This window comes from Hyposmocoma kahamanoa, unplaced genomic scaffold (assembly GCF_003589595.1).
Source record: "Hyposmocoma kahamanoa isolate Upper Pololo Valley unplaced genomic scaffold, ASM358959v1 65, whole genome shotgun sequence".
NCBI classification, from domain to species: domain Eukaryota; kingdom Metazoa; phylum Arthropoda; class Insecta; order Lepidoptera; family Cosmopterigidae; genus Hyposmocoma; species Hyposmocoma kahamanoa.
The window spans coordinates 9,089,520-9,112,531 of record NW_020653853.1 but is presented as its reverse complement, the minus strand read 5'-3'; the positions used below and the strand labels follow the sequence as shown (position 1 = coordinate 9,112,531).

The 23,012-nt window shown below is 33.8% G+C and overlaps 1 protein-coding gene across 2 annotated transcripts in view; it reads left to right on the top strand.

Annotated features, from left to right (window-relative positions):
- The window catches only part of LOC113231294 (cGMP-dependent protein kinase, isozyme 2 forms cD4/T1/T3A/T3B-like), a 219,929-nt gene extending 201,078 nt beyond the window's left edge, over nt 1-18,851 (top strand). Inside the window, exons 4-11 of one of the 2 annotated variants that reach the window (XM_026465554.1) lie at nt 5,756-5,850; nt 9,628-9,774; nt 12,003-12,116; nt 12,750-12,955; nt 13,884-13,971; nt 14,077-14,261; nt 15,232-15,448; nt 17,464-18,851. In XM_026465554.1, coding sequence (XP_026321339.1) covers nt 5,756-5,850; nt 9,628-9,774; nt 12,003-12,116; nt 12,750-12,955; nt 13,884-13,971; nt 14,077-14,261; nt 15,232-15,448; nt 17,464-17,629 — 1,218 coding nt within the window. In that variant the 3' untranslated portion in view covers nt 17,630-18,851. The remainder of the gene's footprint in view (nt 1-5,755; nt 5,851-9,627; nt 9,775-12,002; nt 12,117-12,749; nt 12,956-13,883; nt 13,972-14,076; nt 14,262-15,231; nt 15,449-17,463) is intronic. The other variant, XM_026465555.1, reaches the window with a different exon arrangement.
- Nucleotides 18,852-23,012: the final 4,161 nt, after the last annotated feature.

Below are 23,012 nucleotides of genomic sequence, written 5' to 3'. Positions count from 1 at the left end.
TGAACACAAATTACATAATGTATGTTTTTGTAGTCCTGTTCAGTTGATATAACAGTTGTTTAATAAACAACGTCGCTATTTACAATTAGCTAAAAATACAAACCATTTGTTTCCATTAAAAAGAAACAATTTTTAAAATACAAATTATTATGCTCGTTTATCATTATTCGCAAAATTACAATGCAGATTTGTAATCATGCGCATATGTAGACGCATTATGACGACCCACAAGTATTACTTAATCTATTTCGAAATACGATATCATTATTTCTTTAAATTATGAATCCCAATTCAATTTCAATATTATAAATGACGTCACCTGAAATTAAGCAAGACCTTATGACTCAATTATTTCTACACAGTATATATAGCATTGACTTTATTTATGTAACAATCCGCGAGTGTTCCCACAAAGCGATACAATATGCGTTCATGTAATTTCACATTGCCAGTTTAATTTGTGAGGATGCCTGATGAATCACAATTCACATGTCTCATTTCCTTATTAATATAGAGTTAGATGAGGACACTAATTCGTCGATTGTCTGTTGTTTTAAATTTTGCTTGTTTAATTTCTCTACTGGAGATTGCTGTGGATAGAGAATTCAAAATTCGAGAGAGGCCTTTGTAGTGTGACACTAATGAGGCTAATTAAAAATATATATATATATATATAAAATATTCAAGGTCTTCAGTATGTGACGTGATCGTCATTTTAGATAGTTTAGAAATTTAACTAGTATTTAATGTAACTTAATTAATGAATAACGTACTAGAATAGATATATATTTAAAAAAAAAGGCGTTTTACCAACTATCTGATGCCCAGGTCGGCAAGCTATTTAGAATAAATATAAATTATATATCTGTGGAGAAAATAAATAAATAAAATAGCATAGAATAGAATAGAATCATTTATTTCATATTATCAAAGTCACAATATTACAATTCGAAATACAATGTCAAGGGAAAATAAAAAGATATCTTTTTATTTTATTTTTGATTTTTAATTATTATTGTTTGCGTTAGTGACAACGCCAACAATAATAATCAATATAAAATAAAGTACTATAACTACTGCCTGTCGAAATACAGCGAAGTCAAGTAAAACAAAATTACAATTGTTTCAAAAGAAACTCATGGACACTGTAGAATTCATTACCCAATAAAAGGAGTTTGAGTCAGGCATACAAAGTTTCGTTAAGTTTATATAAAAATTAAATATTTAAAGGCTCTCATATGTGGGACGATTTGTCGTCTCGATCGTTCCCATGTCATTCCAGACTGATTGAAACGACGAATTGATAGTGTATGTATAACATATACATTTTAACGATACAGTTAAAGATTTACTTGAACGCCTAGGGAGTAGCGACGGATCAATACACAGACATATATCTAGAAAGACTTCGCGTGCCCAAAGTAAGTGAAATTCACTTACTTACCGCTGCTACACTTTAGAACACGTTCGTCCGTTATCGTAGATAAACACCAGTCGAAAACGCGAAAAATGCGTAATTGTGCCATTATACACTGCAAAAGCACCATAACTGTGGGTAAACGGGTAAACAGGAACGTTTCCTTCCACGGGCAAGTGATTTGGTAATCAGAAGATGCATAATTTACTTTAAAAACAATTATTTTGGTTTCGTATGAATTTCGAGATAACAATAAGCAACCGAGTGTATGCCTCATGATTTGTAATACATTGCGGCTTTTACTTGGTGCGATATATTTGTGATCCTTTGTTAATACGCCATGAATATCGAACGAACGCACTTTTGTATAATGCTGAATGCGTTTTGCGTTTTTGCGTTTCGTGGTACTGCCGGTTGTACATTTCTTTGGCCAAATTTAACATTTAGTGATGTATACGTTAGGCAACACGGTTCTCGATTCTGATCGATTTTGAAAACAAAGGAACGAAAATTATTATGACCTTAGCAATATCATACAAATATTCTATAACTCTTTTGTTATAACGTTTAGTAAAGTTTCGTTTTTTTTCAGTTTTGTAGTACCTGTTATCAGTAGTATCTGTAATTTCGATAATTTTTGCAGCACGTTGCCTCGAACGTCCGAATATAGTGAGCAAATAATCACAACCATCGCCGGATATGTAGTACGAGTACCTAATAAAAATATATAATGCAAAGAATTAACAGTGCGCTGTCGTTACAAAAATCTGGAGTTGGTCATACGTATGAGTTCCTTGCTTTCGAGGACGAAGGTGGTCTAGTTTATCCCACCTAAGTTGCTATCCAAGTATGCAGAGTAGCAGTGTTAGAAATCCGAGAAATAATAAACAAATCACACAACACACACACACAACACAAGAACAAAAAAGCAAAATTAATTAAGGCAGTTCAAACATTGACGTGCGTTTTCATTATTTAAGTTCATCGATAAGAACAAAGGTATAAAAAGATGCTCTATAATAAGCTCATTTTATTGGAAGGACAATAATTAAGTACTTGAAGTCGATTAAAAATTAAAGTCTTAATTTTTTTCGATTAAAAATTTAAGTCTTAATTTTTTTCGATTAAAAATTTAAGCCTTATTTTTTTTCGATTAAAAATTTAAGTCTTAATTTTTTTAAGTAATCAAAATGTTTTAAAAACAAGTAAAATAAAGGACTTAACAATCTTATTCTAGTATTTTTCTACTATATTAATATTACGACTACTTGTAATCAACAAATATTTGAACCAAAATTATTATATTTAGAATCGATTGAACAAAATACGCTTGCCGCGTAATCCGTTCAATGAATCGATTAGAGCGAGCGGAACGAGGTTTTCATCACTAAATAGTGCTTGAGACGTCATAGTGGGTACAAAAAATGTGGCACGCTTGGTTTTCATACAAATTGTTGTACTTGCGGCGTCTATCTAGATATATGTTTGTGGATCAATACGATTATCGTGACGATCGATCGAAACGTCCTCGTCTGTATATGGGTGCCTTGAATGACGATTTTATTTAGTTGGTAACTGTTTTTACAGACCTAAAGTTGTGGCGAAAGTATATATAGATAAATTACATTGACCGCAAACAATTTTCATATAAAATGCACATTATGTTCAGTATACAATTTTTTTTCACACTCATAGCCCCGCACTAGGGAAACCCTGTATCGCGGGTGCCATGGACACTCACACAGACAACCACAAATTACACCCAAATTCACGTTTCACGTTAACGGTTAATAAATATTTCACACAACAAATGTTTTTTTACGAAGAAATTGTAATTTTGTTTATTTTAAGATGCCGTTATATTTTGACAACGTTTTGTATGTATATAACTTTTTAGTTATGTTTTATTTTAATTTAATATTATTGTTTACATATCAGTGATAATTACATGCCTCATACTTAATTTTTTTTAATTTAACGTTTTTATTACTTCAAAAGTAGTTGTCTTCCTCTGAAGTTAAACAAATATTGTGAACAATACATTTTGTAATAAGTACAGGACGTCTTAGTCATCAACTGAGTCAATTTTAATTTGAGGTCCTCCTAATAGGATATTTGATGCACTCATATAAAACGCTCCCTGTCATCATTAATTCTCGGTATGACAATATTGTAGTACCACGTTTCCATGAACATCAATGTGTCGCTTTACCTGTTCAATGATTTACTAATCACATACAAATAATAAGGAAAACGGTTATGGATAATTAGTTAACAAAAGCTGTTATCTATTCTAAAATATTTTCAATGGAAGCGTATCGAATTTTGTGTTTTGACCACACATTCGTGCTGTAGAATTATTAAAAATTTATGTTAGACGTTAGAATATTTAAATTTCTGTTACTTTAACCCAGAGCTCATTATTATTACTTACATAACTGCTTTTACCCAAAGTATTCCTCACACATGAAATTAAACACTGTTCTAACTCAAAATTGTGGAATTGTAAAGATCAATTTGAAAGTTCAAAAAATTACTGAACGAAACTAATAAATATAATATTCTCGTTTATAAATGGATAACTAAATATTATGTATAAATAAAAATAAACACATTATTTTCAACAATATCCATCCAGTATATTGTTTTCTACTCAAATCGTTTTTTCTCAATTCCTCAATTTTGAGTGTGGATAGTAATTAGTTTCATGCGCGACCTACTAGTTATAAAGTAGTTTCTGATTATGATTGCCTTCATTATAGTGTTATTAAATTACCTGGGTACCACCGCTATACACCTTTTAAGTTAAATTTAGTTTTATTTTTTTTATTTCTCGCTCATACCAGTTTTAATGTCAGCATAAAAACTGAACATCTGTCACAAAGCCTTGTTTATATGGTAAAAGGGCTTAAAGGCTCAAAACTGGTTTGCGAAATGGACCCAATATAGAGTATATAGTTTTCTGAAATATCTGCTGCGTGTAATGAATATAATACTACATTTATTTCTGTTGTATAGAGCGTGTATTAATCATTTCTACGCATTATATCCGTGTTATTTTATTTAATATGAAATAACAAACGAGAACATAAACCAAATGAAACGCCGTGTCTTAATTTTGTACTTGTTCAAATGGAATAGTAAGATATGTCTACAAATCTTAAATTTTTAAATTTTAATTAATTTTTAAATTTAATTTAATTTTAAATTTTTATTGAATTGATATTCAATTATTTTTTTGTGAAAGTACTCCACTATTTCGAATCGATTTTCAACTCCACTATATCGAAGGAATTTTTTCTGAGTGTTCGATCTTTGTATTAATAATTATAACAAACTAGCGGAGTAATTTCACAAAAAATAATTGAATATCAATTCAATAAAAATTTTAATATTCAGTTGTATTGTTAGGCAAAACAATTCGAAAGTTACCAAAATGCAAATATGCGTTGTTTATGACAAGGAGGCAATATTGTTTAAAAATAATATCAGATTGCAATTAAACCATCGACTACCTATGAAGTGTGGGAATAAAGCCGATTTTAATTTGAACTAAAAATCAACATAATTCGCCAATGTAGCACGTATCGACCATGTTACCTTGGACTGTACTGGCTTAGTCATTGGTATTAAAAGCGGAGGTTACGAATGAATCAGTAGAACTGAGACATCGATTGTTATGACACTGGAGACAAAGAGTATGATGATTTTTTTAAATTTGAAAGTTTTATACGACGTCTATAGATATAGCTTTATGTAAACAAAACAAAACAAAAGAAAACAAATTATATGCGATATTTTATAAATTCAAAAAGGTTGCTGACTGTTATGGGTTTTATTTAAAAAAAAGGATATAAAATAGTTTAGGAAACGAACCCTTTTAATAAAACTAAAAAGCACTACGTAACTAAGGAATTAAACACAAATATACAATGAAAATTAATTATCGCTGTCTTACTCTCTTAAACTCGTATTTTATAAAGAGTAATTATTCAGAAGATGGCAAAACTTTCTATTTATTTTAAATTTCTTATCAAGGGTGTTAATTTGGATGCATTACTTTAAGAATAGATAAAAGCTAGTGTGGAAATATGAAGGAAATGTGATGTGGAATCAGAATCACAAAAATTGTATGGACAATCCATTTTTTGCTTTTTAGTAACTTTGTGCTGTAAGATACGAGTTTGAGAAAGTAAGGCGACGTTATGTGTTTGTATGGACTTAGGCTTTATTATGATTTAATCCTGTAAATGCTATGAAAACTTGCGAATGGCAAACATAGTAGTTTGGATTCCCATTTCTATTTGAATATTGATTACTGAATATTTTAAATTTTAGGTGAAAGTAACACAGAAGTTGCCTAACTGCAATGATGAGAAATTCATCAGAACTCTCGGAAAGGGAGATTTCTTCGGAGAGAAAGCATTACAAGGGTAAGTACTACATTTGTTCTGTATTCTGTCTTGATGTGAACACCCACTTCAGCCTTGTGTATGGGTATTTTCATGTTCATTCGAATAATATAATAGATGTGAAGTTGTAGCTTTTTAAACTAAAAAAAATATTTTTTACTTTAAAAAGTATTATTTTTCTCACAATCTTGGTTTTTCAAACTCTATAAATGTTCCCGTATACATCAAAATGTACATAATATTATATAAAGTGATTCAAACCCAGACAATTTTATTTCTATAATCACGTAAATACCCCGTCTACTTTACAATGAATATATCGCGTATACATTTAGCGTTATTATGTTCTATGACCATAGAGTACCTAGAAAAATGCGTTTTTTTATACAAAACGAGGGCAGTTGCTTGGGCCTGAAGCATGTAATTGTATATTGCGCGTTTAGCGCTTTTCTTCTTTGTACTTCGCTGGGTCGGTTAAGAGGTTAAGAGGTTATGTAATTTAGAGGAAAACTGACAAACCACGACACGACACGTCAGATAAATGTAAATCCGGCTTAATAAGTCTTTCAGTCCTGAGCAACACTTAATTTAAATTTTTTATAACCCCCGGAATTGCCCAGTAACATGTTTCATTTGGGTGAGAGAATTAGATATAATCTATTTATTTAACTTCATTTATGTGTAACGATTTTGATGGTAAATATTAGTATTAAAAATATACAATAATAGAAATAAGAGGTAGAAAGTTAGTAACTTTTTTACTACCTAACACACCTAAGTAATTATTTCAAGAAATCGTCGAGAAACTTCACTTAATCAGAAAGTTATGGCACATAAAATTCATATTGATCGTTAATCTAGATTAGTCTGAGATTTATTCGACGAAATGCTATAATTTTCAATAACCTTCTCACATTAAACTTCAACCCATATCGTCACTTTCATCACAAATTGGGGTAATTTATAATTATCACGAAAGTAAGTTACGTAACTAGTTCGATTAAAAATTTACGTTCCTTGTTGTGGATGTTGTTGATCACTGCTGCAGTCAGAGCTTCAGTATTGTTTCTATGAGTGACTTAACACGTTCACCATTCACCTGTTTTAAATACTAAGGCGAGTCTCCGGAGGAGAATCTGGAAAAACTGTTTTGCTAGATCAAATGGTTTAGGTATTTACCATTAAATAACGGTCTTACAAGAAAATGTATCATACACCTAAGGATTTTAAGAGATAATTTCAACGTATGTAATTTCTTCCTTTTTTAATTTGTTTTATTTTATTTTTTTTGTAATGAATGATTTTAAATTTACGTAATTTTTAACATTTTCGTATTTTTTTTCATATTATTTTGATTATTTCATAATATTATTATTAATTCATAATTCATGCGTTATTCCCTTATTTCATGTTATTTTAGTGTGTAAGCTTAAGCTGTGTACAATAAAATTGTAATTGGATAGCAGTCGCAAAGAGATGTACTGATAATGTTATTTTAAGTAAATGTGACTGGTGTATCTGTAATTGTACCACATTGAATAAATAAATAAATAAATGTTGTCCAAAGAATGTGCTAATTTGTTACACGATAGGATGTACTTTACTTGATCATATAAAATCCTGAAAACAGGCGGAAATAAAAGTCAAAACGTATTATTCAAGAATAAAATATCTAACTTTCCACATTATTTGATAATGGAGATATTTTTCTTTAAGTACTACATAGAACCTGCTAAATTTTGGTTTTCTACTGAAGTCCTATAGTTATTAAATTTCATATTTATCCCAAAACCTGAAAATTACCTAGCGGTTTAACGATGCGACGCGTTGTAGCTGCCCCGTCAGTCGCCATCGGGCGGTTGTCAACGTCGGATCTGTGTCAAATTTTCTCCGCCTGTTCTTATTTTATTCATATTAATTTTCAGCGCGCGGATTGCGGGACTCGAGTGGCGGTCCCCTACAACTCATCTCCTAAAATGTCGATTCTCGTTGAAATACCTCGCCTTAACAAAGAAATAACTAATGCAATCAGCGGACATCATCTATTAATAGGGTTGAGGCTTGCCAGTTTTCTGCTAAATTACATAACCTTCTCAGGCCAAAGACTCTACAATGTGGTAAACGCTATAGGCCCAAAGTAAATTGAAATGTACTAAATATTTCAAATGTTCACATTTTATATCACCTTCAGGCCCAAGACATGTGGGTAGATTTGTATGAAAAACCATTATTTCTAGATACCCTATAGTCATACAGAATATACATAGTGAATACATGTATAGCGCGAGATTTGAATGCGATATTTTCATTGTAATGCATTTTGCGCGTTTACGTCATCATAGGAACAATATTAGAAAGATAGTTACAGTAGAATTAAGGACGATTTGTAACGATGGGACTGGCATTACCGCAAAGCGGTAAAAGCCGTATGCTTTAAATAAAAGATACGACGCATCAGTGACATCTACGGAACACGAAACACCTAAAGATCTTTCTTCTTCAGCCTTTAGTCACCCACTGCTGAGTGTAGGTCTCCTGATTTGCACACCATTCTCTTGGGTCTTGGGCTATTTGCATCCAGGTCCTTTTTGTTACCTTGCCTTGACTATATCGTCCGTTTATCTAGCCTTCTGGCGGCGGATGCTCTAGTACCGCTTCTTGGTCTCCACTCCAGCACTCCACCGGCCCTCGGTTCTGCAGCTTGTGACTGTATTTCACACAGATTGACACCCAACATTTCGCGTTCCATTTATCTTTGGGCTACCTGCAACTTTTGGACGCATAACCGGCATAACCGACTGAGCACAGTGCTCATAAGCCCTTCGTTTGAGAGAAAGAGTCAGCTTCTTGCATCTGAAAATTTGAAACAACTTACCGAACGCCCCATAACTGAATCTAATGCGACTTTGCACTTCTTTAGATTGTCCGTCCTTCCCAAATTTATTCAGCTGCCCCAAGTCGACATTTTCGTCAATTCGCTCAATTTTTTCCCGTTCACCATGATGCTGTTCTCGATGGGCTCCTTACACATGATTTTAGTCTTTATGGTGTTTTCTCTGACCAACATTAAATATCTTTATGGACGTGTAACGTGTTAAGAATGTCACTGCAAACACTGAATTGAGCAAAAACAAACCCCATGCATATTATATAACAAGCGCGGTCTGTAGGTTTGCATGGGGAACTAAATTTTGTGCCACAAATTAAAGGTAACATTTTTATTATTCATTAACTGACTGGACTCAAATCAGTGAATGTTGAATGCCGAGGCCACAAACCGAATCAGCAGAGCTTACGATTTCCTTATGTGCTTGTTACAGATGTTTGTATTGAGTTTAAACGTCTTTTCACCATCAGATCGATCGAATTTTTTTTTGAGTTCGGTTTTTGTATCATTATTAATAACAAAGTAGTGTAGTTACTATTTTTGCTAAATTTGTTTGATCTCGTGAGTACAATAACCTCTTAAATATTAAACATCACACATGTTGCTCTGATCCCAAATACCTAAAGCACTTGTGTTATGGAAATCGGAAACAACGGCGGTACCATAAACACTCTCACTCGAATACAGAAAACTTCGTTTTTCTACATTGACCCGTCTGGGATACGAACTCGCGACCTCAGAGTTGGCGACACCATGAACACCGGTGTGCAAGCCACTCGACACAGAGGTCATCAAAAAACTTGTAACTTGTCTGGGGGTTCAAGATACAAACTGTATTAGTAGACCTCGCTGCAAATGACAATGACACTAAAAATAATATTAGTAAAATATACTTTATATATATTTTTCAGTGACGATCTCCGCACAGCGAACATAGTCTGTGACTCACCAGAGGGTACTACGTGTCTCGTCATTGACAGAGAGACCTTCAACCAGCTCATATCGGCCCTCGACGAGATAAGGACGAAGTACAAGGATGAAGGAGATAGTAGAGCAAGGTAATTTTTTTTCAATATTGGTTGCTACGTATAGGATAATCACGCCTAAGTAAGTAATAATTACTAATTTAGATTGGCTTCACTTCAACGTTTCGATGAAGTCTCAGCAACTAAACTTCTTTCAAACTAAGAAGTTTAGTTGCTGGGCTCCGTCCTCCTCTCGTAATGGGAGGGCCTGGGCTGTACTTTCCACGCTAATGTGGTAACTTCACACACGTCATTAAATCGTTTTGCAGATGTGTGTAGGTTTCCTTACGATGTTTTCCTTCACCGAAAAATTTCAAATTAATTTTCGCACATAAATTCTTAAAAACTCGTGGGTGCAAGCTCGGATTCTAACCCGCGCCTTTTGTTTGAGAGGCAGGTCAACCACGGCTCATTATAAATGATATTTAGAAATATGGAATGACTAAAATAAACCTTATGTATTTACGACCAGCAGTCATACATACAAAAGAAGCGTCGAAAGCCGATCACCACGTTGCTATTAACAAATTTATCTCGTTAACATCATTATTAGTAATCAAGTATTACAAATATCAAAATAAATTTGCGTACGTTCAAAATTTTTAAACCTTAACAATATTCTTAGCCTCAACAGCGTGTCTCAAATTCTAATAAAGCACGTTCCACATTCTAATAAGGAAACAATTACTGAACGTAATAAAAATGCAATTCATATTTGGAATGCCATGTATTGCAATATGTACCATGACGTTCGGTAATGTCAAGTTCACAAAACACCGAATCTAATGCCAGTGATATGGAAAACAATGGATTTCACTTGCATTGCTGCTATTTGTGACTACAATGGTATTGTTTTCATTTATCTTTTTTCGGTGGCAAAACAATGGCTTCTGGTCACACTAGAATTAAAATAGGAGGTGCTGTAGCAATATGAGATAATTAAGCATGTTTTTATTTAACGTCTCACTTGACTTTTGTTGTTTAAGAAATCGGAAGACCACAAAAAAGTATTGTATTTATAGACTATTTACTTCTTTCCATCTATGATCTTTTTTTACGGTTCAAATTTTTTAGTAAAGAAACTCGGTGAAATAACGAAAACCGATATATTGAGTATTTCAAAATGGCCACCGTAAAAATGAAAATCCCGCAATAATGTCCGTTAAATTAAACTATTCAAGAAAATAACAATCCAAGATTTGGCAGTATGGCCCATTAGATACCTTAGTTACGTAGTAACCTTAAACTGTCCCCAAGGACGAAAAATTTTATTACAAGGAACAAAACCAATAATCTACACCGTCCCTTAGACTGTCTGTTCGAGTTCAAGCAGGTTCTTCGCTTACTAAAATATTTGAATTCGTATGTATATAATAGTTAATTAAGATTTACTTATTATAATGATACGGTATTCGTAATTAAGTTTGAAATTATGAGTTTTATTATTCATTATGATAGTTTCTTTCTTTGTTATTTGATTTACAATTGCACTTAATGTTAAAATATAAAAAATTGAATCGTACTGTATCTCAATTTCACTTTCTGTTTATGCAAACTGTGGATTTCATTAAATCGTGGTAAGTCTGATCTAACCAGGTCTTAATTAAACTAAGATATTTTCATCACTTTCTTTAAGAAACCAGTTGTCAAAGATAACGAGTATAATTAAGTAACGCCTTGTTATTAACTTTCCTTTCGGAAAATCATTGCGTTTTTAAACACTATAGACGTACTTAGTTCCCGCGTTTTTTTTACTCTACGTGTATGTGAGCATTGTATGTTTACAATTACATTGATGTATGAAAGTTGAATTCTGTTTGTTAAAATACCAATCGTTGCTTAAACCTTGTAATTTTACTTTTTATTCTCATTAAGGGGTTTAATTAAATGTTTTATCCGTCGTTCTTCATTATGAGAACAAATATGATTAATTCAAATTGCCGTATAGTTGAAATAATGCGACGTAGGTATTTCATTTACAGAAAGATGGGTTCAAGACATTGTAGATTTGTTCTTAATTTTTAGTGAAAACAGAGAGTGAATGATTGAATGGAATATTGAGTGAGTAAAAGTACATCAAGACTGGAGATATCGAAGTTACCAAAATCTTGCTTTTGTCATGATCTTTGGTAGTAAGTTGTTTACTTGACAAGATACAATACAAAACGCACTAATTTTCGTTTTTTTATTTCAATGCTTATAAAGTAGTGATGTCCTTATTGTCTTTTGTGACTATGTTGACGGCAATTGTTATTTTCCAGACTCAACGAAGAATTTGCCAATCTCCGTCTCTCAGATTTGCGCATCATTGCGACACTGGGTATCGGCGGTTTCGGAAGAGTCGAGCTGGTGCAAATTCAAGGAGACCCCACCAGGTAATAACTATAATATAGTTCATACATTCAAGTACTTTTTTTTTCTTAACAGATTAATGTGAACCTTTTAAGAGCTAATACTTTTCTCCTTAATGTTTCATACGTTCTTGTCAGTTGCTACAAGTGCAAAAGATTCCTGTCCATAATTTCCTCTCCATCTCCACACATTAGGTAATAACATCATAAGCTACAACTTTTGTTTCATGACATTTAATAATTCATCAGAGATCGCTTTCGTACAAAAATAAAAATATTTAAATAGTCCTTTCTACACGTTGATAACTCTACGCTACTAAAAGCGCTAGTGTACCGGTGTGATGCAAAATGCAGGACGGGCGGTGGTCATCGGGCAGCTCATTTGCATGTTTGAACTTACTACCTTACTCCCAAATACAGACCTAAAAATGGTCAGATAGTACAAGAAAAACGTATTTTTGGTAAATTTATTATGATTTGTAAAACGTTATGGAACAAAAGTTGTTTATGATGTTACTAATATATACCTAAGAGGCTGTTAGTATTCTACAAATAACTCTGTGTAGTTAGTTACTTATAAGGGACTTTGAGATTTTTTATGACAATGTACCAACGCACCCTTGCTTCCTTTCTTACATTTTCACATCATTTTTCCAGATCGTTTGCCTTGAAACAGATGAAGAAAGCTCAGATCGTTGAAACTAGACAACAGCAACACATAATGTCCGAAAAGGAGATCATGTCGGAAATGAACTGCGAATTCATTGTAAAGCTGTTCAAGACATTTAAAGATAGAAAGTATCTGTATATGCTGATGGAAACTTGCCTAGGTGGAGAGCTGTGGACTATTTTGAGAGACAAAGGTGACTTTTGCTTCCTAAAATAGAATAGCTGAACTTTCCTGTAAATATATTGGGTAGTTTCCGCGTTACTTAACAAGTACCATGGTAATCGACACAATTTCTTGCGGACATTGACCGACGCCTACAGGAAACCTATATCATACGTGTGGGATTATTTTAAAAACGAGGTGATGTTATGCGAATCTACAATAAAATGCAATACGGGTAATACGGGTCAATATCACGGGATAATATCAATTAGGGAGTGACCACACTTATAGTGGAATCGGCTTGCGCCGGGCAGAACTTAAGAGCGAAAAAAACGTGCGTTTCGTTTCCGCTCGGACTATCGACGCGAACCGCATATCGCTTATTACATTTTTTTTAATATCAAGCGACGGGACAAACAAGTCGCGGGACAAAATAGTTGCAGTGCCACTCAGAACTTTATATCACAAAACTGATAGGCACTGCCAATGCGCCCGTCACCTTGAGACATAAATTGACCAATGTGTCTATAATTTCGCCAGCACCCTTACCTTTCAAAACCGGAATGCAGTGATGCTGCTTGACGGCAGAAATAGGTAAGGTGGCAGTACTTTCTTAGGCGATCACTTTCACAAAGAGCTTTACTGCTGCTACTGAGATGAGCTCTACAGTTATATGACCATAACGCTTTCGCAGTCCGATATTGTAATTGTGTGATAGATAGATAGATAGATAAAGCATTTATTCTGCACATTATATCGCAGCATTACATTTAATAAGAAAAGGACGGTTACAACAAATATTGTACTGAATAGGTTTCGGCTCAGCACAATGCTGCCAACTTTATAAGTGCAAGCACGTGTGGTGGCTCCCTTATCAAAATCCGACAATCCACTTTACTGTACAAAATTTCTAGATAACTAATAACGTCACTAATCTTTTTTTTATACATATGTTTCAGGGCAATTCGACGATGCCACGACAAGATTTTATACAGCCTGTGTGGTTGAAGCTTTCCATTATCTACATTCTAGGAATATTATATACAGGTAGGCATAATTCTGTATACATTTCAACCTATTTAGAAAGATGATAGATCGTGCAAAAAAATGTGCCGATTACGCACATATTTTTAATCCATATTTATTTTCTAGGGATCTCAAGCCAGAGAATTTACTACTAGACTCGAAGGGTTACGTGAAACTGGTCGACTTTGGTTTCTCGAAGAAACTGCAAGCCAGTCGCAAGACTTGGACGTTCTGCGGCACGCCGGAGTACGTTGCACCTGAGGTCATCATGAACAGAGGCCATGACATCAGCGCGGACTATTGGTCCTTAGGTAAAATTTGTTTTTTTTTTTTAACTTTATAGCAATAAATAGCCTTATGTATCACTCTTCAAGAAGAAAGATTTGCGTAGCATGCGTCATTGCGTGGTTGTAGTTAAGGAGTTTGGTCACGTGTCATGTCACGTGGCAGGACAAACAAGTCGTGTGCTTTGGTGTTAAGCAACCCGCCTGTCCATAGCAGTTGCAGTGCCACAGAGCTTTAAATCGAAAATGATCTCTGGGATGCTCTGCGCCCGTCACTCTAGAGCATATTTTCCCAAAGTGGTCCCTACCGCCCAGTGGGTGCTGAAGAGTACGTAGGGACCGGAAGCAATTGGCATTCGAAAAAAAAAACTGAATTGTCTGTAATAAATTGTGTTACTTAATATAAAAAATTCGTGTTTTCAATTATTTTTTGCGGTGTTGGCCGTTGAAATTTTTTTATTTTGCTTAAGGGGGGCGAAAAACTTTGGGAACCTATGCTCAAGAGTCTCTCAACGAATGTTATATAAAGATCATGGGAGCGTTTAATTTTGGATATTTCTAGTATTATTTTTCAAAAATAGCCTTTCACTCATTAGGTAATGTACTTTCATTATCAGTTTAAAGGTTTTTTATATATCTTATATTTACGGATTAATCGCCTATGCATACTTGTCATCGTTAAGTCCTGTATAATAATCATAACTATGAATATAAAAAAAATATGAATCTCACTTCAAACGTCATCTGTTAATATTAGGTTGTTACATAACCTCATTTTTCTAAATCTTTTATGTCTCGGATTGTCAAAATTAGCAGAATTTTCAGTAATGCTTTCATATATATATAATGCAGCTATCAATGGACACAACTTTCGTATTTTTACATCTAGGCCCAAGACTGTATAAAAACTTATCAGTCTCCGTTAAAACATCGTCGTGAATTTTGTAGGTTTTTTTTTGCAGCAAACACAATTTAACCATAAACTTAAATTTTCCAGGTGTTCTCATGTTTGAGCTTCTCACTGGTTCCCCGCCATTTACGGGAGCTGACCCCATGAGGACATACAACAAGATCCTCAAGGGCATTGATGCTGTGGAGTTCCCTCGATGCATTACGAGGAATGCTGCAAACCTGATTAAGAAATTATGCAGAGACAATCCAGCCGAGCGGCTTGGTTACCAGAGGGGTGGCATTACTGAGATACAGAAGCACAAGTAAGTTTATAAATCAATCATTGATTGTTGTATGATTGAAAAAAGTGCGACAAGAAATCGCAAACATCAGACAAAAGTTAAGTCCAGTTAAGTCAGATATCTGCAGACGATTTTAGATTGCCGTAGCGATATGGTTGTGAAGCAACATTTTAGTAGCAGTAGAGCACCTTGTGAAAATGTTCGTCCAGGGAAGTACTGCCATCTTACCTACTTCTGCCACTAAGCAGTAATGTGAGTATTACTGAGTTCTGGTTTAGAAGGATAAGGGTGCTGGTGAAATTACAGGCACATGGGTATGTCAACTTATGTCACAGTGCGCAGTGGCAGTGCCCCTCAGATGTTTGCGATTTAAACCTCTGCGTGGCATTGCAACTCCTATAGACAGGCGTGTCGTTTACCACCAGGCGCACGACTTATTCGTTTCGTTACTTGGTATCATAAAAAAAAACATTATTGGAAACAATATGACGGAGTTGAAATCGTAAGTAAAATTACCACAAATTGTCTACTTTAGGACAATGGTGTCGAAAAAAGTTATACCGCGAGCATACCGCTCTGAACCAACTCACCTACTGACCGAGTCAAATCTTACGAATTTCTTTACATGTTTGTTAGATATCTATTAATTAGAGAGATGCTTTTAAAAATAAACTCAAAGAGCACATGTTAATCCTACAAAATACGCCTGAAGTAATTTTATAATATCGAGTTCTTAGGTTTTCGCGATTGTTACACATAGGAAATGAAACTATTTTTCCGGATTTAAATCGCGTATTTTTTTTTTTTCAAACAAACCGACGTTTCGGGCCCTTTACAGGTCCCATGGTCACGGTTGACTGAGGTGGTACAGTCTTCAACCAGTTATGTCTAATATTGATGCAAACCACCCTATTTTTTCACTATAGTTACAATAGTTATTAATTAAATACTTTATTTTTAATTTTACGAAGAAACATTTCAATTTACGCTAGAGTTTTACAAACAATTTTATTGAATAAATTTTTATTAAGTTCAATTTATTATTAGTTAATAATAGAAATTAGAATAAAACTTATTAATTAGTACTGCAGTCTTATGTCTGTTTGGGATTTTTCATTAGAGGAAATACTGGATCCCAAACTGATGGTACGGAGAAACCATCTACCCTGTTGAAATTAGTATGTTTTTTAATTTCAATGGCCTTTAGCAGCATCCTGGGTAGATAACGGACTTTTTTTGCAAGGACCAGGGGTTTTTCAAACTTCATTGAATGCGTAGGTTCATCCATGACATGCTCGCAGACTGTAGACTTGTTTACGCGACGGCGTTTGACATCAGCTTTAGGTTCTTTGAATATGTATAATAATTAAATTAAAATATAAATGTAATAAAAAATATAAATGTAATAAAATAATAATTAATTAATTTTCTAAAAATCATAAAATCATAATATTGTACGTACACATGTATTGTGCTAAATAAATTTCTTTTCTTTCTGTCTAGACCTTTTCTAATTTAGATATAAACGGCTTTTTTACCTTCAGATTATTCAATTGATTACTATCTGCTAACTTCTCCTATAACCCTATACCTAAACCTATAACTTCTCCTGAGGACCCATTAACCCATTAACGTCTCATGCACCCCACATTTTTTTTCACTTGTAGTTTGGCATGGACCCCTGGGATACAGATATCGAAATAGACCAATTGGAAAATCATCATTCTTGATCTTGACTCGTTCAAATTTTATTTTGGCTCTTACTACTTATTTCATTATCAAATCTAGTTGAACAAATTAGAACTTGCAATTCGAATTTAATGCAAACACTCCATATAGTAGTGTCATTATATTTTATGTTATATTTTGTATTGTAGTGTTAATTACTAATTAATTAGCTCGTAAAATTGTTGGTAGTTTTAAGTGACGATTTGACCATAATAGCTGGCGTTGGTATTTTGTTCTAAAAAAATCGCAATTGTTGCATCACGTTTGAAATTTTTTGAACGACTTTTTAACGGTTTTTATTATTGCAGATGGTTCGACGGCTTCAACTGGGAAGGTCTAGCACAACGTACATTGGAACCACCAATCATGCCCGTAGTGAAGTCCCCAGTGGACACGCACAATTTCGACCAATATCCAGCCGATGCGGATGAACCCCCGCCAGATGACCTATCAGGATGGGATGCTACTTTTTAAATCAGTCGGATTATAGTGAGTGAGAGTTGCGAGAGTGAGATAGAAGGTATTTTTTTATCTGTTGCTATCATGTAGAACATTGTTGAAGTTGAACTTTATGTATGTTTTGATTCCGGTTTCATGTGAGTTACACGATATTGGCACAAGTTTTTTTTTAAACGATTTAATGTAATCTGTTAAGTGCAGACATGTATATGGATAAAATCAAGTTACTATAATAACTCTAATATTTTGTTACTCAAATTATTTTAATTCAAATGGTGCATGTACACAGCTTTTCACATTTAATTCACTTAAGTTATGTAAAAAATATACCTAACTACTTTTAAGAATAAATTGCCATTAAATTATTAAGGCCTTGCCGATGGGAGTCGCCATCTTTTTGTAAAAAGAAAATATGTTTTTTTACATTTCATTCGATCGATACCCTCTTATACATATATGTCACACACTTTGTTGCCTATTTTCCCGTCCCATCTTTGTTTTCTACGTTTTCAAATTTAATGTAAGCATTTTATTTAAATAGTCACCTTAGCTCATAAAATACGTAAAAATACAGGATATAGAATAATACAACAAAACACCACTTTAAGAACATAAATAGCTTATATTCCATTTTCAATAATATATTTTCTTTAAAAAAATCGTAATAATCAGTGGTTAATATACCACTTATCATTAATAAATTTGACTAATATTTGGTGATACATAATAACAATGTGATACATCACAAAATATTAGTCACTTGTGATAAGAACACGTTCTATTATAAATTTATAACCCAATAACGTCTGTTATTATTGGATATTGAAACATCCAAATGGTGCTCAAATGATGTATAAACAATAACAATAATGAACCTTAATACATAGAAAACAAAAATTATCGAACAACATCGTTTAAAATTAAGGTGTCAGTAAAGTTTATTAGGAATTTAATGATGTCGATGTTTTTGCGTACATTTCAAACTAATTTGACAGTAATAATTAACTTTGAGAATTTTCATTTTATAAGGCACATTTTTGTTCATGCCTGTCATTGCATCTTAAAAACTTAGGGCGCCTTCTAGGACGACACTCGTACTGTAGAACCGCTGCGTGGCGCTTCTGTGGCATGGCAGCCGCGCCATTACTAATGTTCATACAATGTCTAGTCTGCAAAAGTAGCGCAACTGTGGTAATGCAGCTGCGCTTCTAAAGATTGTATGAAAATTCTATTACGCTATTATGAGCGTCTGATTTGAACGCGCCCTTGCGATATAATAATAATATTAAAATTGGATCACCTGATGGATTATACTTTATTGAATGAACAGATCTTTTTTCAATCAAATGTACTTAAAAACAAACAAGCGAATATACTTCTTTTTTCAAGTCTGCTTTGGCACTACTCTACACTAAGAAGTGATATGTAGGATACGTGCGTAATACATTGATAAAGCCTAAAATTCTTGAGACGTAGGGCTTATTTACCGATAGTGAAAATATGACATTTATGCCATTGTATGCGTTCAGTGTAAAAGGAAGAATGATCGGAATGTGTAAAACAGTTCAATTCATGATCAACGGTGTGTAAAAAATATTATAACATTTGGAGGGTATTTTTTGTATTTTTACGAACCTAATTTCCACCGGATGTGAATCCTTTTCCAAATTTAATGAAACAAAATGGCCGCCATTCAATTTTCAAAGTCTCCGAGACTGAAGAGTCTCGGAAACTGGAAGAAAAAGAAATAGGTGCTAGAAGGCAGTGCGATAGAACTGTCATAGTATATGACTATAATTTATTAGTCTTAACTGACGATTTCAATAAAAAGTTATATTCTTTTGGCTGAAAATTGGTGTACGAAAAAAATTGTAGATGAAGTAAATTTAATTTAAGTAAGTAATAAATATATTTGCCACATATTTAGAGTGCAATTGTAGAGCAGAAAATTCATTGAAAGCTCAAGTATGCAGTAGAAGGCCTTATTGATTAGCGCATCCCCCAATCCCGATCGTACGCGCCCCCACCGTACTTTATATGCCAGTCTGTCAAATGAACGTTAAATGGAAAATGTACACAATAACATTGACATTACTGTAAATGTTAATTAAGTATCCAAGTCCACTAATAGTTTTTTTTAAGTTAGAAGTTTAGTTTTGTCATGTACTAAACAATTATTTTAAGCTTTTTTCAACGGTAGCTATCTCCAAAAACATGACATAATGTAAGACTAATCGTTTTCACTTATTTAAAATAGTCAATTTATGTTTAAGTCTCCCCATATTTAAGAATTTTCATTGTAAATATCCTGTAGGAAAATATATAAATAAAAAAATCTATCCAATTGTTTAAAAAAAAAATTATACAACTTAGAGTAATGGCGTAATGCAATGTAAGTGTAACTGCAGTAAATAAAATAGGGAAATATATTTTTGTAATCATAGCTTGATAATTAAATATTTTACGATTTTCAGAAAATGTGAAAATATACATTATTTCAATTAGATTTTGTATTGTTTGTTTTTTTTTGACGTGATCATTAACGACGTAGATAAAGACTTACACACGTATTATTCCACTGTCTTCAATAACGAAATGGAAAGATTTATATGATCCATTCGTTGCGTCTTTTGACGACATCTTTATCTCTCGTATGAGTCGCGTCTTAGAATCCTCTATATGTATATCTATATACAAATATTAAGGCACCTGAGGCTCCATTTATAATGCCACGGAACAGAATGGAAGCTTTGTTGAAGAAATTTATAACCATAGCATAATGAACTTCATTTCAATTGTGTAAGGGTGCGTTCCCATTAGGTATATAGTGATGACAGATAGTCATACAGTTTAAAGGGTCGTGCCTTGTCCTTGTAATTGAAGTTGTTCAAAACTTTTTTGACGTTACTATGACAGACTGTCGTGACAATGGGTAAAGTTAGAACGACAGTCATCGGACGATAAATAAAACGACATGATAAAAATGTGACGACAGGTAATCGCAACTTTAAACGATTTTGTCGTGTAAACGACAAGGCGGCTGCCGTGAACCGATAAATTGTCGGTATGATTTAGTGGGAACAACTAGACACGACAGTCGTTCAACGATGAAATAAACGTCCACGACACAGTCACGACAGACCACGACAGTTCGTCCACCAATAAATAAAACGCTACGACATATTGGGAACGCGCCCTAACGTACAAACTATACACAAGCCGAATAAGAGTTCGCGCGTCCTCCGGAGAAGTCTCACAGCTACTATATCGTAACTAGTTTGTATATTACACATTTGATATAAAGTTTATTATATTATGTACAATTTAGTTAATAAAATTCGCTTCCATTACGGTACGCAGTAATGTAAATTGAGCCTGCCAGGTGGCCACAAGTGATTATTTTCAAGCGAACAGTTCTAAGCTGGGTTTGAAAAAAATATCAATAGTAAATCGGTAACACAATAATCTTTGTGTTATCGGCTACTTATGACGTAATTACAAAAAAATACCAGTGCACCGAAAATAACAGACAATCACAGAAACACTTATTTCCAGAAACAAAAGCACTAACACCCGCGCATGATTCGTCTGACATTATTATTTTCAACAGAAACAACCTGGTATAGGACGTAACGTTTACGGCATCATTTAATTTATTTAAATCCTAAAGTAGTAATGTATTTCACACTTTATACAAGACCACCTTTCTCGCTTGCATGTGCATTACTAATTACTCTAACTCGATCTCAATTGGGTTAACCTGCCGTAAGAATTCACGTATTTAAAACGATACGGACATGGTCGCTTTTTCTTAGGAATTTAAGAGGCAGTTCAAGACCAGGTTTTCCATGAGGAAATTAAGGAACTTCACAGCAGGCAGGTGCGTAAGCGCAGGGCAAGTGTGGGGCTCCGAAATGGTGAAACTCAGTAAATTTAGATAAGTTATGTCTGAAAGGTCGGTACGATTTGGGAACTACTGTAGTTTTAGTACAACCGTGACAACTGATCGCTATTCACAGAGAAACAAGTGGTTCTGGCCGTATTTCTACACGATAACGCCAAAAGTACTGCCACCATCTCTATTTCAGCCGCCAAGCAGTAACGTAAGCTTTACTGTGTCCCGGTTTTGAAGGGTAAAGATGCTGGTGAAACTACAGGCGCACTTATCTGCTTACGTGTTAGAGGGAAGTGCGCAGCGGCAGTGTCCCTAATCTTTGCGATTTAAGCGGCATTGCAACTGTCACGAACAGGCGTCTCGCTTACCACCAGGCGCACGACTTTGTTCGACCCGTCATTTGGTATCATAAAAAAACTGAGAACCTGTTTATAAAAGTTCGTTTTCCAAATTGGTCCTACCGGGAATCGAATCGGGACCGCCTCATCCAACGTGCAAACCATTGTGCCACCAAGGTCTTCAATAACAGGAGAAACAATATAGTTTCCTCGAAACGTGCAGAAGTGAGTTCTAAAACTTTGTGAATTTGCAACACCAACACCGCTATTCTACCAAAACAAAGGAACTGTCAGGAAAGTGGCTGAAGTGTACCCATTGGTGGCGTGCGTGAATATTTTAATTAAATAAATGTTAGTTTTGAAAACACGAATATCATAGGTATTTTAAATTATTATGTCACAATTACTAAATTTATAAACTCAAGCCGATGGAAATATTTTTGTAATATAAATTACACAGAACGAAACTTAGTTTTATTCCAGTCTGCGGTAAAAATAAGTTTCAGGCAACCTGTTGTGTAACTCTTGTATGTATGTAAACTAGAGAGGTGCAAGTAAAAGAAATATATTCCTAAATATCACTTAATGGCGTTTATTGTTTCAGATTTGCATGAATTTTTAAAAGTTTTTCATGCGTTTTCAATGACTAAATTTAATATTCAGAACACCAACAAGCTATAGTCCATAAAAGGCTATATTATTTTAACCTAAGAACTGGAAACCATCTAGTATCTTTCATCTAAAATTATTATTTATTCATTGCCATCATATTTTTAAAAGATCTTACTTAATATTCATGACTGTGTTCATGCAGATTTGTCCGTTGACGAAAATAATCCAAACTAACATTTACGAAGAAAATTAAAGAGTAATTTATTATCACGAATCTCAAATACGTAAGCAACATCTGTAGGTGTGTTTAAAAATAACAGTATGTCTCCGCCAACCTACTGTTCTGCAGTTTGGTGGTTTTTAAATTTGTAGCCTCTTGGTTACAAATTTAAAGGCCGCCAAATTGCAGAGCAGTTACTCTTATTTTAAAAAAGAAAAGCAAACGGTTTATTTACTTTTATTTTATTTTTTATGACCGAAAAACAAACGTTATCAAGAGTACTTTGTGTATACTCTGCTGTTCTGCCGGTTCCAAGTCATATTTCATACATAT